This window comes from Schistocerca gregaria, chromosome 9 (genome assembly GCF_023897955.1).
Source record: "Schistocerca gregaria isolate iqSchGreg1 chromosome 9, iqSchGreg1.2, whole genome shotgun sequence".
NCBI lineage: Eukaryota > Metazoa > Arthropoda > Insecta > Orthoptera > Acrididae > Schistocerca > Schistocerca gregaria.
In genome coordinates, this window is record NC_064928.1 from 68,903,695 (window position 1) to 68,917,149 (window position 13,455).

Genomic DNA, 13,455 nt, shown 5'->3' on the forward strand with positions numbered 1-13,455 from the left:
CACGTGTCTGGATACTTTTAATAACACAGCGTAAATTGTGTACAGAGTTTCGTGATTGAGAATCAACCAGCAATCTGCCTCAGGCTCATCACACTTACAACACGGAGGCCGGAAAATGTGTCTCCAACGAATAACGTAAATACAACATTATCATCTTAGTACGTCAGTTGATTCCGAGTCTAACAGCATCGGGAACTTAGGCAAGTGCCGGGGCCCCCAACAACATATTATCGGCTAACGACCACCAAACTTCTTCGCTACGCAGTCCATCCCAAAACGCGCCCAACGCAGCCGGTGCCGAGCCGAATAGACGTTTTCATATCGACAGTATCGCCGCCAAAATTGCATCTCGTGTTCACTGTCAACCAAACGCCATTAATAACTGCGTCTCACTCGGTATGTTCGCTCCTTTCTCGTGCGCGCCTCCTCGAGAGTGCACCACAAGCGCCGAAAGGGTACCATGTCTGCAAGAGAAGAGCTAGCACGAAAGGCGGCACGGCTCAGATGGTAGGTAGGAAATAAATCTCTTTGAAATATTCACAATGTAACCTTATCTGCAAATTAACTTGCACTGTGAATATAAAATGACTCGTTTTATCGTGCAAAATAATTCATGTAACATGCACTATTGATAAAAGGAAATGTTTTAATACAGGATGGTAAAAACCAACTGCGTTCAACAAAAATGTGAACGAATATTCCCTGAATGGGCTTCCAAGTTCTACAATCGATCGAAGGATGACCTATGCCAAATCACATCTATAATCTAGGTTTAATTTAAGTTTCACAAAAGAGAAAACTATCAAAATGGTCTACACTGACCCTCAATTATCTTTAATTACTTATTTAACTTGTCGTAGATTACAGTGGCTGATGTGGCTTCTCAGTAACTATATAAAAGAAAAATCATCGCGTTTCAGATCTTTTCTTCAAGTGGCAAATGTGAACACCATGAGTTTTATTTAACGATCAACACTAGTATTACGCAAAAAGGGGGTGTAACAGATGAGACTTCTGCAGTTCTGAGTGAAGCCTTATGCGCTCAAAAATGCGGCATCGCGTGCGTTCATTACCTTGTCGGTGTTTAGGCAGCGTCAGGGCGACAGCGGCCGGCGCACCAGCCGTCCAGCTCGCCGTCTCGGAACCAACTCTCTCTAACTTCTCCTTACTACAATTTACCGAAGTTAGTTTAAAAAAACTATCTGGCTATGTTTTCATCTGACCAATCAGGGTCTCAATGTTAACCTTAAGCTCCGCCTACAAAAATTCTGTCTATCCAATGAGAAACGTTATACTTTTCGTGGTGGGGCAATGTTTTTAAAGTTTGCAACGTAACAGAGACGCTAAAAAGTCTCACTCTAAAACCTGCAGCTAGTGTGGTCCTTTTAGCGTTATCGTAAGATCTATACTGCTCTTCTGGAGGGCTCTATCTTTTAACATGGGCTAGGGAGTGATCCTAATGTAACAGACACGCGAAAAAGTCTCACGCTAAAACTTGTGGGTGGTAGTGGCCCTTTTTGTGTTATCGTGAGATCTATACTGTTTTTCTGGAGGGCTCTATCTTTTAACATGGGCTGGGGGTGATCCTTGACGTACCTGAGACGCGAAAAAGCCTCACGCTAAAACGTGCGGGTTGTATAGTCGTACAGGTAGGCTCGCGGCGTGGGTGCCCAGCCCCTCCCTTATCTAGCTTAACATCGTTCTGCTCTCGGCTTCTGTCCTCGTTTCTCCCCTCGGAACTGCGTCTGCCTCACGGTGGGAAGGTACGACATGCATTTAGGCATTCTTGTGTTAGTCTGTGGTATTCCATTTGCTCACTCGTTACTCGTATTACTTTGGTTAATTTAATGTCACGATTTATTCCGAGCTATGTGACATACTGCTGGATTTGCTTATCATGTCAGGGTTTTCATGTAAGGTGTTGGATTTGCCTGACACCTTACAAACATGTAATTAAATAGCTAACTAATTAACATTTTCAACTTCATTACATGATTACAATTTGAGTTATGGTTTTTTTATAGAAAAATTAAATAAATTAAAAGTTCAAATTTCTGGCAAAATATTAAGCTTGCGTCTTTCGTTACACACTGAAGCGCCAAAGAAACTGGTATATGAATACAGAGATATGTAAACAGCCAGAATACGTCGTTGCGGTGGGCAACGCCTATATAAGACAACAAGTGCCTGGCGCATCTGTTACTGCTGCTACAACGGCAAGTTTTCAAGATTTAAGTGCGTTTGAACGTGGTGTTATAGTCGGCGCACGAGCGATGGCACACAGCATGAGGTGGGGATTTTCCCGTACGACCATTTCACGAGTGTACCGTGAATATCAGGAATCTGGCAAAACATCTGATCTCCGAGATCGCTGCGGCCAAAAAAAAACATACTGCGAGGACGGGACCAACGACGACTGAAGAGAGTCGTTCAACGTGAGGGAGTGCAACCTGTCCGAAGAATGCTGCAGATTTTAATGTTGGGCCATCAACAAGTGTCTGCGTGTGAACCTCTGAACGAAACATCATCTACACGGGCTTTCGGAGCCGAAGGTTCACTGCTGCATCTTTGATGACTGCACGATGCAAAGCTTTACGCCTTGCCTGGGCCCGTCAACAGCGACTTTGGCCTGTTGATGACTGAGAATATCTTGCCTGATCGGACGAGTCTCGTTTCAAATTGTATCGAGCGGATGGACATGTACTGGTATGGAGACAACGTCATGAATCCATGGACCCTGCATGTCAGCAGGGGACTGTTCAAGCTGGTGGAGGCTCTGTAATGGTGCGGGGTGTGTGCAGTTGAGGTGATGTGGGACCCCTGATACGTCTGGATACGACTGACAGTTGACACGTATGTAAGCATCGTGTCTGATCACCTGTATCCATTCATGTCAATTGTGCATTCCGACGGACTTGGGCAATTACAGCAGGACAATTCGACACTCCTCACCTCCATAGTTGCTGCAGAGTGGCTCCAGGAACACTCTTCTGAGTTTAAACACTTCCGCTGGCCACCAGACTCCCCAGACATGAACATTATTGGGCATACCTGGAATTACTTGCAACGTGTTGTTCAGAAGAGATCTCCACCCCATGGTACTCTTACAGATTTATGGACAGTCCCGCAAAATTCATGATGTCAGTTCCGTCCTACTTTAGACATTAGTCGAGACCATGCCAGGTCATGCTGCGGCACTTCTGCAGGGGCCGTACACGATATTAGGCAGGTGTACCAGTTTCTTTGGCTCTTCCGTCAAAATACGGGTCTTCTTTCTTTGACATGGAAAATTTTAGATGTGTACACCTATAACTATGGCTGTAATGATTTTTAAAATATATGTTTATATTTTCGATTACATTTCCCTAGCCTCCTTAAAAGCAACAGTGACAGATTTGATGCAAGTGCGCAATACCTTCAGGTAGTGGAACCTAGAGCGCGACATCGCCACATGAGGTGTGACGTACAGACGGGCAGACTCGTTCATCCTTGGGAACTAGTTCACTGCCGATCGTTCTTTTTTGGGAACAGTTCATTTTTACTCGTTCACCGTCCATTTCATGAAAAACTGAAAACTAGTAGTGTAGGTGACTGAAGGAGAAGAGAATAAAACAATCTAATGCGACATGCATGGACTATAGCACATGTAGTCTTGTAAACCTGTTAGTGGCTGTTTCCAAACTTAATAGACCACAAGTGGCTTGTATAAAATTCTTCGTTTTGACTTCCACTACATAGCTATGCTACATTGTAAACAATAATCGTTTACGCCGTATATGTACTTCACATTGTCTCTGAGTTCGTAGGCAAAGTAGACTTTATGGAAGCATAAAATAAAATGTGGTTTTCTCATCATACTTGCGGCACACGCTTAGTACAAATTAGGTTTTTATGCTGCATTATTAAAGTTAATGCAGCAATGATAATTAACTTTGCAGTAATAAAATTTTTGGTTTGAAAGCTCCTTCTGAACAAACGTTTTGGATATAATAAGTAAATACGATTTTATGGCAGTCAATGTCTTTTAAAATGGAGAGGCACCACTTTTCCTACTGAGCCAAAATGACCCACAACCCACTTCTTTTTTTCTTCAAAGAAACCAAACTAGCAGGTAATGCAAATTGGAAACAACGAAACTTAAAAATAATTATGGCCTTCCTAAATGTAATGTTTTATATATGAAAGATACACGAAAATCGTTATATAAGAATTTTCTTACACTAAAAATTTAGCAAATTATTGAAAGTTAGTTGCTAAATCAAGTCGATGAAACCGAAACACATATGAATAACAAAAAAATTGCCTTGTTCTAAGTATGTGTTCTGCTGTTCATCGAAATAATGAAGTGAGTTGAGACGCCCTTTTGTTACTTTAAAAGACGTACCTATTACATACAACGTAATTTTTAGGTAATTTACGTTACTATAAAATACTTTTTGATTACCGGTAGTGGATGCTGAATAGCCAGACCCAAGTGGAAGAACAGTTTGGAACACATGTGAAATTGGCGAGCGCAGTGAACGAAACGAACAGCTGGATACTGAACTAACTGGGAGCAGTCGGCAGTGGGACTGAGACGGGCGACCGTGCGAAGAACGACGAGGGAGACCGAGGGAGGCCGAGGCCGAGGCTGAGGCGAGCACGCGACCGAGGGTGGAACGAGAACTGCCCAAGTGACCGCTGCGACCGAAGTGAACTAGTGGACTATGAACCGTTCGTCCGTCGTTCCTGGGAACTATAAGTAGACTGCCATGACCGAAGTGAACTATGAACCGTTAGTTCCTCGTTTACAGCAACTATAAGTAGATCGCCGCGACTAAAGTGAACCGTGAACCGCTCGTTCGTCGTTCTCGGCAACTATAAGTAGACTGCAGCGCCCGAAGTGAACTATGAACCGATCGTTCCTCATTCCCAGCAACTATAAGAGACAGCCGTAACCGAAGTGAACTATGAACCATTAGTTCCTCGTTACCAGCAACTATAAGTAGACCGCCATGATCGAAGAGAACTATGAACCGTTAGTTCCTTGTTCCCAGCAACTATAAGTAGACTTCCACGACTGAAGTGAACTATGAACCGTTCGTTCGTCATTCCCAGCAACTATAAGTAGACCGCCATGACCGAAGTGAACTGTGAACCGCTTGTTCCTCATCTCCGGGAACTATAAGTAGACCACTGTGACTGAAGTAAACTATGAACTGATCATTCCTTGCTCCCGGGAACTATAAGTACAGCGCCGTCACTGAAGTGAACTATGAACCGATCGTTCCTCGTTCCCTGCAACTATAAGTAGTTCCCGGGAACTAGAAGTAGACCGCCACGACCGAAAGTGAACTGTGAACCGCTCGTTTCTCGTTCCTGGCAACTATAACAATACTGCAGCGACCGAAGTGAACTATGAACCGTTCGTTCGTCGTTTCCGGCAAGTATAAGTAGACCGCCGCGACTGAAGTGAACTGTGAACCGCTTGTTCCTCATTCCCGGGATCTATAAGTAGACTACCGTGACTGAAGTGAACTACGAACCGATCGTTCCTCATTCCCGGGAACTGTAAGTAGAGCGCTGCGATCGACGTGAACTATGAACCGATCGTTCCTTGGAATTCGTTCCTCTGCCCTTTCGTCCATCTTGGTGAACCATCCGTTTGCACTCGTTCATTCGCGATCTGCCCATCTCTAGTGTGACGCGTTTGGGCGGCCGCGTGTCGCGGTCTGCTGACAAGAAAGCCGTCAGCCGACGCAGCTAAACCCGCCGGACCCGACCCAGTTCGGCCGGCCGTTCGACAAAATCAGATCGGCCGCAGAGCCTGAGGTGTGGTGTGTGCTGTTTGCCAGCAGGAGGAGCGATCAACGGCATGTGGCTGCTGGGTGTGTGGGCGGTGCTGGTGGCGGCCGGCCATCTCTGCCTCGCCTCCGCCTCCGCCTCCGTCGACCTGTCCTGCGACTGCCGCCTGTGGCGGCGGCGAGACACCTCCGTCAGCCTCCACTGCGCCAGGACACACGTACGTACACCCGCTCTCTGCTAGGCGCGTGTAGCAGATTGTCTACTTTGCGAACAGACAGTCCAGTGGAATCGGACGAATCTCAATGTCACTGTGGAATGGTTCGTGCCATACTCTTGAAACCTATGGAGGGCGTTCAAAAGCTTCATCTACATCTGTGTATATACTCTGCAAGTCACCCTGGCTGAGGGTCCATGGAACCACCTTCACAATAATCCTCTGTTATTCCACTCTAGATAAGCACGTGCAGAAAACTGACACCTATATCTTTCCGTGGGGGCTCCTCATTTCCGTTATTTTATTACGACGATAGTTTCTCCCCCATGTAGATCGGAATCAACAAAATATTCTCGCATACGGAGGAAAAATTGGCGATTAAAATTTCTTGATAAGATTCCGCCTTTATATCAATGATGTCCACCCCAAATCCTGTATCATGTCAGTGATACTCTCTCCCATGTTTCTCGATAATGTGAAACGTGCTGCTCTTCTTTGAACTTTTTGGATGTACTCCGTTAATCGTATCCCACACCGCGCAGCGGTACTGCATAAGAAGACCGACAAGTGTAGTGCAGGCAGTCTCTCAGTAGGTGGGACTATACCAGGCACGGTCTATATCTCAACAGGAAAGGGAAGGGTAAACTGGCTGCGGTAATAGCAGGAAATTTAGGGGGGGGGGGAGGCACTGCCATGAATGGTAAAATACCAGTGGTTACAGGTGTTGGAGCAGCACTTTTTTTAGGATAGGTAAGACAAAAAGATGTCAAGTTCTACGAGAGGTCAGGATTGAAACAAATCTTCAGTTTAGCAAAGAAATTAAACAGCACAATTCTAGCACATTGCATCACCAACCACAGCTGTCAATTATAAATTTTCACCAATCACCAGAAATTTTATCTGCACCAAGTTGTATCTCAGTCCTAGGTAATTGCCTTGACGAATTAAAGTCACCCCACCCAGTTGACATAATCTGCCTCTCTGAACACCGTGTGGCCACTGGTATAGGAACTAGGCCTAAGCACAATGAGAAACTCAGACAGGAGAGTACTGCAAATGTTAGAATAAGGAAAGGTTCTCGTAAAAGTATAATTAAAAATAATGTAAGTATATTTCAACAAGATATTGGGAATTTAAAGAATAAAATAGATGAGCTTCTGGTTTGTTTAGAAGATTTAGAACCTGAGGATGAAATAGATATACTATGCCTGTCTAAGCATCACATTGTTACTGACATGGATAAGGTAAATGTCAGTGGATATAAGCTCTCTGCACATGTAATTAGAGAAAATTTGGAGAAAGGAGGAGTTGCCATATATGTCAAAAGTTATTATTGTGCAAAAAGTATAGAAACAAAAAAGTTTTGTGTAGAGGAACATATATAAGCATGTGTCTGTGAGCTTAAATTAATTACAGGCACATTTATAATTGTAACTGTATATAGGTCCCCATTGGGAAATTTTCATCTATTTCTGAAAAATTTGGCACCAGTTATTGATTTTCCTACTCGGGTATTAAAGGATAGCAGCTCACTGATAGATAACTTCTTTATAGACCAAGATAAGTTTAACCAGATAAATGCTCAGCCTGTTGAGAATGGTCTTTCTGATCATGGTGAACAGCTAGTTACAATATATGACATAGCTCCAAACAGACCTCCACAGTAGTACGTTGAGTCAACAATTTAACAATTGCAAATTTCAGGGAAAGCCTGCAGCAGTTACACTGGGATGAGGTGTACTGTGAACCTGATCCCAATTTAAAATATAATTTATTTCATGACACTTTTGTAAATGCATTTGAAAACTGCTTCCCCAAGAAATAGTTAGATATACTATGGCTTACTTAGGGTATAAAAATATCTTGTAACTGGAAAAGGGAAATGTATCTGACAGCAAGAAAGAGTAGTGACCCAGAAACTATGAAACATTATAAAAATTACTGTGCTATATTAAGAAAAGTTATTAAAAATCCAGAAGTATGTGTATCATGTCTGAAATTAGCAACTCTGATAGTAAAATTAAAACAACTTGGAATATTATTAAAAGAGAAACAGGTCAACCAAAATCATAGGAAGACAGTATGACCATCAAATTGAATGAAACCTTTATGAACAAAAAGTCATAAGTTGAAATTATTTTTAATAATCATTTTCTAAATGTTGTGGATACAGTAGGATCCAGGTGTTCATTAGAAGATGCTAAGCTGTTAATGGAAGAGGCCATACATATGCAATTTGATACAATTGAAATCTCACCCACTTCTCCCTCTGAAATTAGGAAAGTAACGAACTTGCTTAAAAGCAAAAACTCACATGGAATTGATGACATTTCCAGTAAAATACTAAAAGCTTGTTCTCAATAGATAAGTAAAATTCTCAGCCACCTGTGTAATAGCTCTGTGGAACAATTACCGTCCAATCTCCCTTCTAACAGCTTTATCCAAAATTTTTGAGAAAGTAATGTATTCAAGAGTAGCTTCACATATCTCTAAAAATGAAGAACTAACAAAATGTCAGTTTGGTTTCCAGAAAGTTTTTTCAACAGAAAATGCCATATATGCTTTCACCAATCAAATTTTGAATGATCTGAATAACCGAACACCACCCATTGGGATTTTTTGTCATCTCTCAAAGGCTTTTGATTGTGTAAATCATGAAATTCTGCTAGACAAGTTCAAGTGTTGTGACATGCGTGGGACAGTGCAGAAATGATTTAATTCGTACCTAACTGGAAGAGTGCGGAAAGTTGAAACAAGCAGTTCTCATATCATGCAAAGATCACCACATTACTCAAACTGGGGAACTATCAAGAATGGGGTTCCACAAGGGTCGGTCTTGGGTCGTTTCTTGTTCTTAATATATATTAATGACTTGCCATTCTATATTAATGAAGAGGCAAAGTTAGTTCTCTTTGCTGATGATACATGTATAGTAATCACACCTGCCAAACAAGAATTAACTGATGAAATTGTCAGTAATATCTTTCAGAAAATTTGCTAAGTGGTCCCTTGTAAACGGACTCTCACTGAATTTTGATAAGACACAGTAAATACAGCTCTGTACAGTAAATGGTATGACGCCATTAATAAATATTGACCTTAATCAGAAGCATATAGCTATGGTAGAAGATTCAAAATTTTTAGGTGTGTCCATTGATGAGAGATTAAATTGGAAGAAACACATTGATGATCTGCTGAAACGTTTGAGTTCAGCTACTTATGCAATAAGGGTCATTACAAATTTTGGTGATAAACATCTTAGTAAATTAGCTTACTACGCCTATTTTCACTCACTGCTTGCTTATGGCATCATATGTTGGGATAATTCCTCACTGAGGAATAAAGTATTTATTGCACAAAAGCATGTAATCATAACAATAGCTGGAGTTCGCCCAAGATCATCCTGCAGACATTTATTTATGGATCTAGGGATATTCACAGTAGCTTCTCAGTATATATACTCTCTTATGAAATTTGTTATTAATAACCAAACCCAATTCAAAAGTAATAGCAGTGTAGATAACTACAATCTAAATTTGGCACAGAAAGGGGTGGATTATACTGCCACTAAAGTCTTTGGTCACTTACCAAATAGTATCAAAAGTCTGACAGATAACCAACAAGTATTTAAGAAGAAATTAAAGGAATTTCTGAATGACAACTCCTTCTACTCCATAGAGGAATTTTTAGATATAAATTAATAAAAAATAAATTTTAAAAAGTTGTTATATTAACTTAAGTAAGTTGTTAAATTAACTTAATTATGTCATGTACTGGAAAATTTGACTCGTTCCACATCATTACGAAATATCGTATTCATGATCCATGGAACTAGTATTAATCTAATCTAATCTAATCTAATATTTAGTAGATCTTTTCCATCCTCTGCTGTAATTGTTCTGCCAATAAAACCCAGTCTCTGGTTCACCTTCCCCACAAAATTTTCTGTGTTGAAAATGTCAATAGAATTTACCAATAGCTGAATACTTTAAGATTTTGCTGCTGGGGAACCTTTCTGGATGTGAGGTCGTGCTTCAATAAACTCTTCTGTTCCTGACGTTTCGTCCAGGTCTGCGCTGGCCAACCGCAGAGGCGCTCCTCGCTGAGTCTTTCCGACTGACTGGTCGGACCATTTTTTTTCCTTTATTTGATTTCGATTCTGTTAAAAACTGAAATATGGCGAAAAAGTTGCGAAGAAAATATAAAAACAAAGGGTCGGTGATGCTGATAAAAACACACTGTAAATAGACAGTCACAATTAAAAAATTACGGCGATAGTCTAGCTTCTGTTCACAACAGTTAAGAAAACCTAGCGAGAGTATTAAAAAAAAGAACCTAGCGAGAGTATGTTGGCTGTTCGCAACCCTTAGAAAGGGTAAGCACAACACGGAACATGCACGGAACACTGTGCTATAGAGGATGAAGCCATATGGAGAGGGGGGAGGGGGGGTGGAGGACCTGGACAGAGGAGGGAAGAGAAAAGGGGGAGGAGTGAAAAGGCAAAAAATGGGGGAAGCCGATGGAAGGCGATGACACAGAAAAGGGGGCAGTGCGGACGCGAAAAGGAGTGGGGAAAGCAGTGGGGAAGGCAGTGGGAGTGAAAGAAAGAGGAGGCCGGCCGGCGTGGCCGAGCGGTTGTAGGCGCTTAAGTCTGGAACCACACGACCGCTACGGCCACAGGTTCGAATCCTGCCTCGGGCATGGATGTGTGGATGTGTGTAATGTCCTTAAGTTAGTTAGGTTAAAGTAGTTCTATGTCGCATAGTGCTCGGAGCCATTTGAACCATTTGAAGAAAAGGGACTCGGGGGAGAGAAAGGCGGCAAAGAGAAGGTAGGCGGGAAAGAGGTGGAGAACCAGTTGGACGTCCGAGAGCGACATATATATTGTACAAAACAGGGCGTGGTCGAAGTAACACATGATGAGGAGAGATAATCCTTTCCAAAGATAAAACTTAACTATCGGTTGTGGTCTTGTCAAAGATACAATTGTCTACTGATTTTACACAGCTACTGTCCATAAGTCTCTAAGTTTCATTGACTCCTCTTTCTTATTAAAATTAGCCTAATGCTTACAAATTTTAATGGGTTCTCTACATGGTCGTAGATAATAATTTAATGTTGTAGATAAAATTTCTGTCTCAGTAAACTTAACTTCGTGGTTTCCTGATAGAAGAGCATGCAGCTACAGCTGATTTCTTGGACCACGACCTCACATACGAAAAGTTTATCAGCAGCTATGTCATCCGGTCGTGAAAACCTTCATTCTACGACTTTAAGATATTATTTCATTTTATTCGGAAAGCAACTAGTTTCGCCATTTTATTATGCCATCTTCAGGCCCCATGCACTCCTATCCAAATAAGCGAACTTGTCGTATAGCGACATAAACCACTGGATATCTACAATTACATCAAACTCCCCAAGCCACCTAATGTTGTTTGGCGAAGGATACTTTCGGTACCACTATCTGACCCCTTCAACCCTGTTCCACTCCCAATAATGCATGGGAAGAACGATTGTCGGTAAACCTCTGTATTAGCTCTAATTTCTAGAATTTTCTCCTCGTGTTCAATACGCGAGATGTATGTGGGGAGAAGTAATATGTTGTCTGTCTCACGAATATCGTGAATTACAATCGTTACACAATTGCTTCATATGAAGACGCGACAGCGTGATGGATTTTTTTTTCATTGCAGCTGGTTAAAAGGTGGTAGCTGGCAATAGGTAACACCATTTCCCATTATAAGGTAGCAGTAAAATGCTTCATTGTCCTGACAATAAAAATAGTATATAAGAAACCAGAAACATGGTCACTAATAAGAAAAAGCTGCCTACCAAGGGAGGGGACTGCTTTCAAGCGGACACGGAGAGTTGCAGAAAACAAGATCTACGAGCTCATATGATCGTGACATATTATTGTATATGCCTCAGCTAAACAATCAGTGCGTTGTAGAAAGGTTGAAAAATTACATTCATACAAAGGTTATTAGACAGTAAAATATCGGAGAAGAAATGTATATTGTCGGAAACATAATGGTCAAACGTTTTAGGGCTTAAATAAGATGCTGTCTGAAGCAATTGTATAACGATTGGAATTAACGTCATCCAGTGATTTATGGCGCTATACAACAACTTCGCTTATTTGGATAGAAGCGTATGGGGCCTGAACATGGCATAATGAAATGCCGAAACTTTTTGCTTTCAGAATCAAATAAAATAATATTTTAAAGTATACGAATGTTGGTGAATTTTATTGACAGTGATAATTACGTATCAGCCGATGTCCTTTGGCCATGATGGAGCAACAGAGACATTTTCTATGTATTGTTTCCAAATTAAGTTGTTCGTAATTGTACTTACTAGCCATTTAGTTGAATTTACGGAATTCAGATATGATTGATTTATCGTGAAACCGAAGCTTAACGGAATCCTTTTAACACTCATGTGGATTACCTCACACATTTCATTATTTAGGATCAACTGCCAATTTTCTCAACATACAGATATGTTTTCTATATCGTTTTGCAACTTGTTTTGATTTTCTTTTATGACTTTACTAGACGATAAACGACAGCATCATCTACAAACAACCTAAGACGGCTGCTCAGATGGTCTCCAAAACCGTTTATATAGACAAGGATAAGTAGAGGGGCTATAGTACTATCTCGGAGAATGCCTGAAATCACTTCTGTTTTACTCTCTGACAGGAAATCACAAAACCAGTCGCGTAACTGAGACGATATTCCATAAGCACGAAAATTGATTACAAGCCACGTGTGAGGGTCGGTATAAAAAGCCTTCTGTAAGTGTAGAAATATCGAATCAGTTTGAAATCCTTTCTCGATAGCGCTCAACACTTTGTCTGAGTAAAGAGCTAATTGCGTTTCACAAGAACGATATTTTCCAAATTCGTGTTGATTGTGTGTGTCAATACACCGTTCTCTTCGAGGTTACGTGACTACATCCATACATCAACTAAGATAAAAATTTGGGGTTAATAGCGACCTATGCATTTTTGTTGTGATCTTCAGTCCGAAGACTACTTTGATGCAGCTCTCCTCGTTACCCTATCGGGTGCAAGCCTCTTCATCTCCGAATAATTACTGTACCCCGTATCCATTGGAACCTGACTTAAGGTCCATTCCTCACGATCAGGCTGTAAGATAAGCGACTTTTACGATTTTTTTTGAAAAGCTAATGAATAAATCAACTTAAATCTTTTGCACATTATTTATTGGTTCTTGGACTTTTCCTGATCTTATTACAAGGTATTCAGTGATCATTAATCCGCCTGCCCCATCCAAGGAGTTGAAGTTGCTCTTTCCAAAATCAGGTGTGTCCATAACGGAAGTCCTACGGTCTGCAAATCTTACCTAAAATCATTCAGCAATTTTCTTAGTCTGTAGGATATTTCGCAGGGATTAATTGCACAGTTTCCCGAAATTTGAAAAAAAATG

The 13,455-nt window shown here is 41.3% G+C and overlaps 1 protein-coding gene across 1 annotated transcript in view; it reads left to right on the forward strand.

The window, feature by feature from the left end:
- LOC126291639 (mannose-binding protein C-like) overlaps positions 1–13,455 on the forward strand; it is a 133,100-nt gene that overhangs the window by 38,556 nt on the left and 81,089 nt on the right. The window contains exon 2 of the mRNA XM_049985207.1: positions 5,838–6,001. Within this exon, the coding sequence (XP_049841164.1) occupies positions 5,855–6,001 (147 nt within the window). The 5' untranslated portion in view covers positions 5,838–5,854. The remainder of the gene's footprint in view (positions 1–5,837; positions 6,002–13,455) is intronic.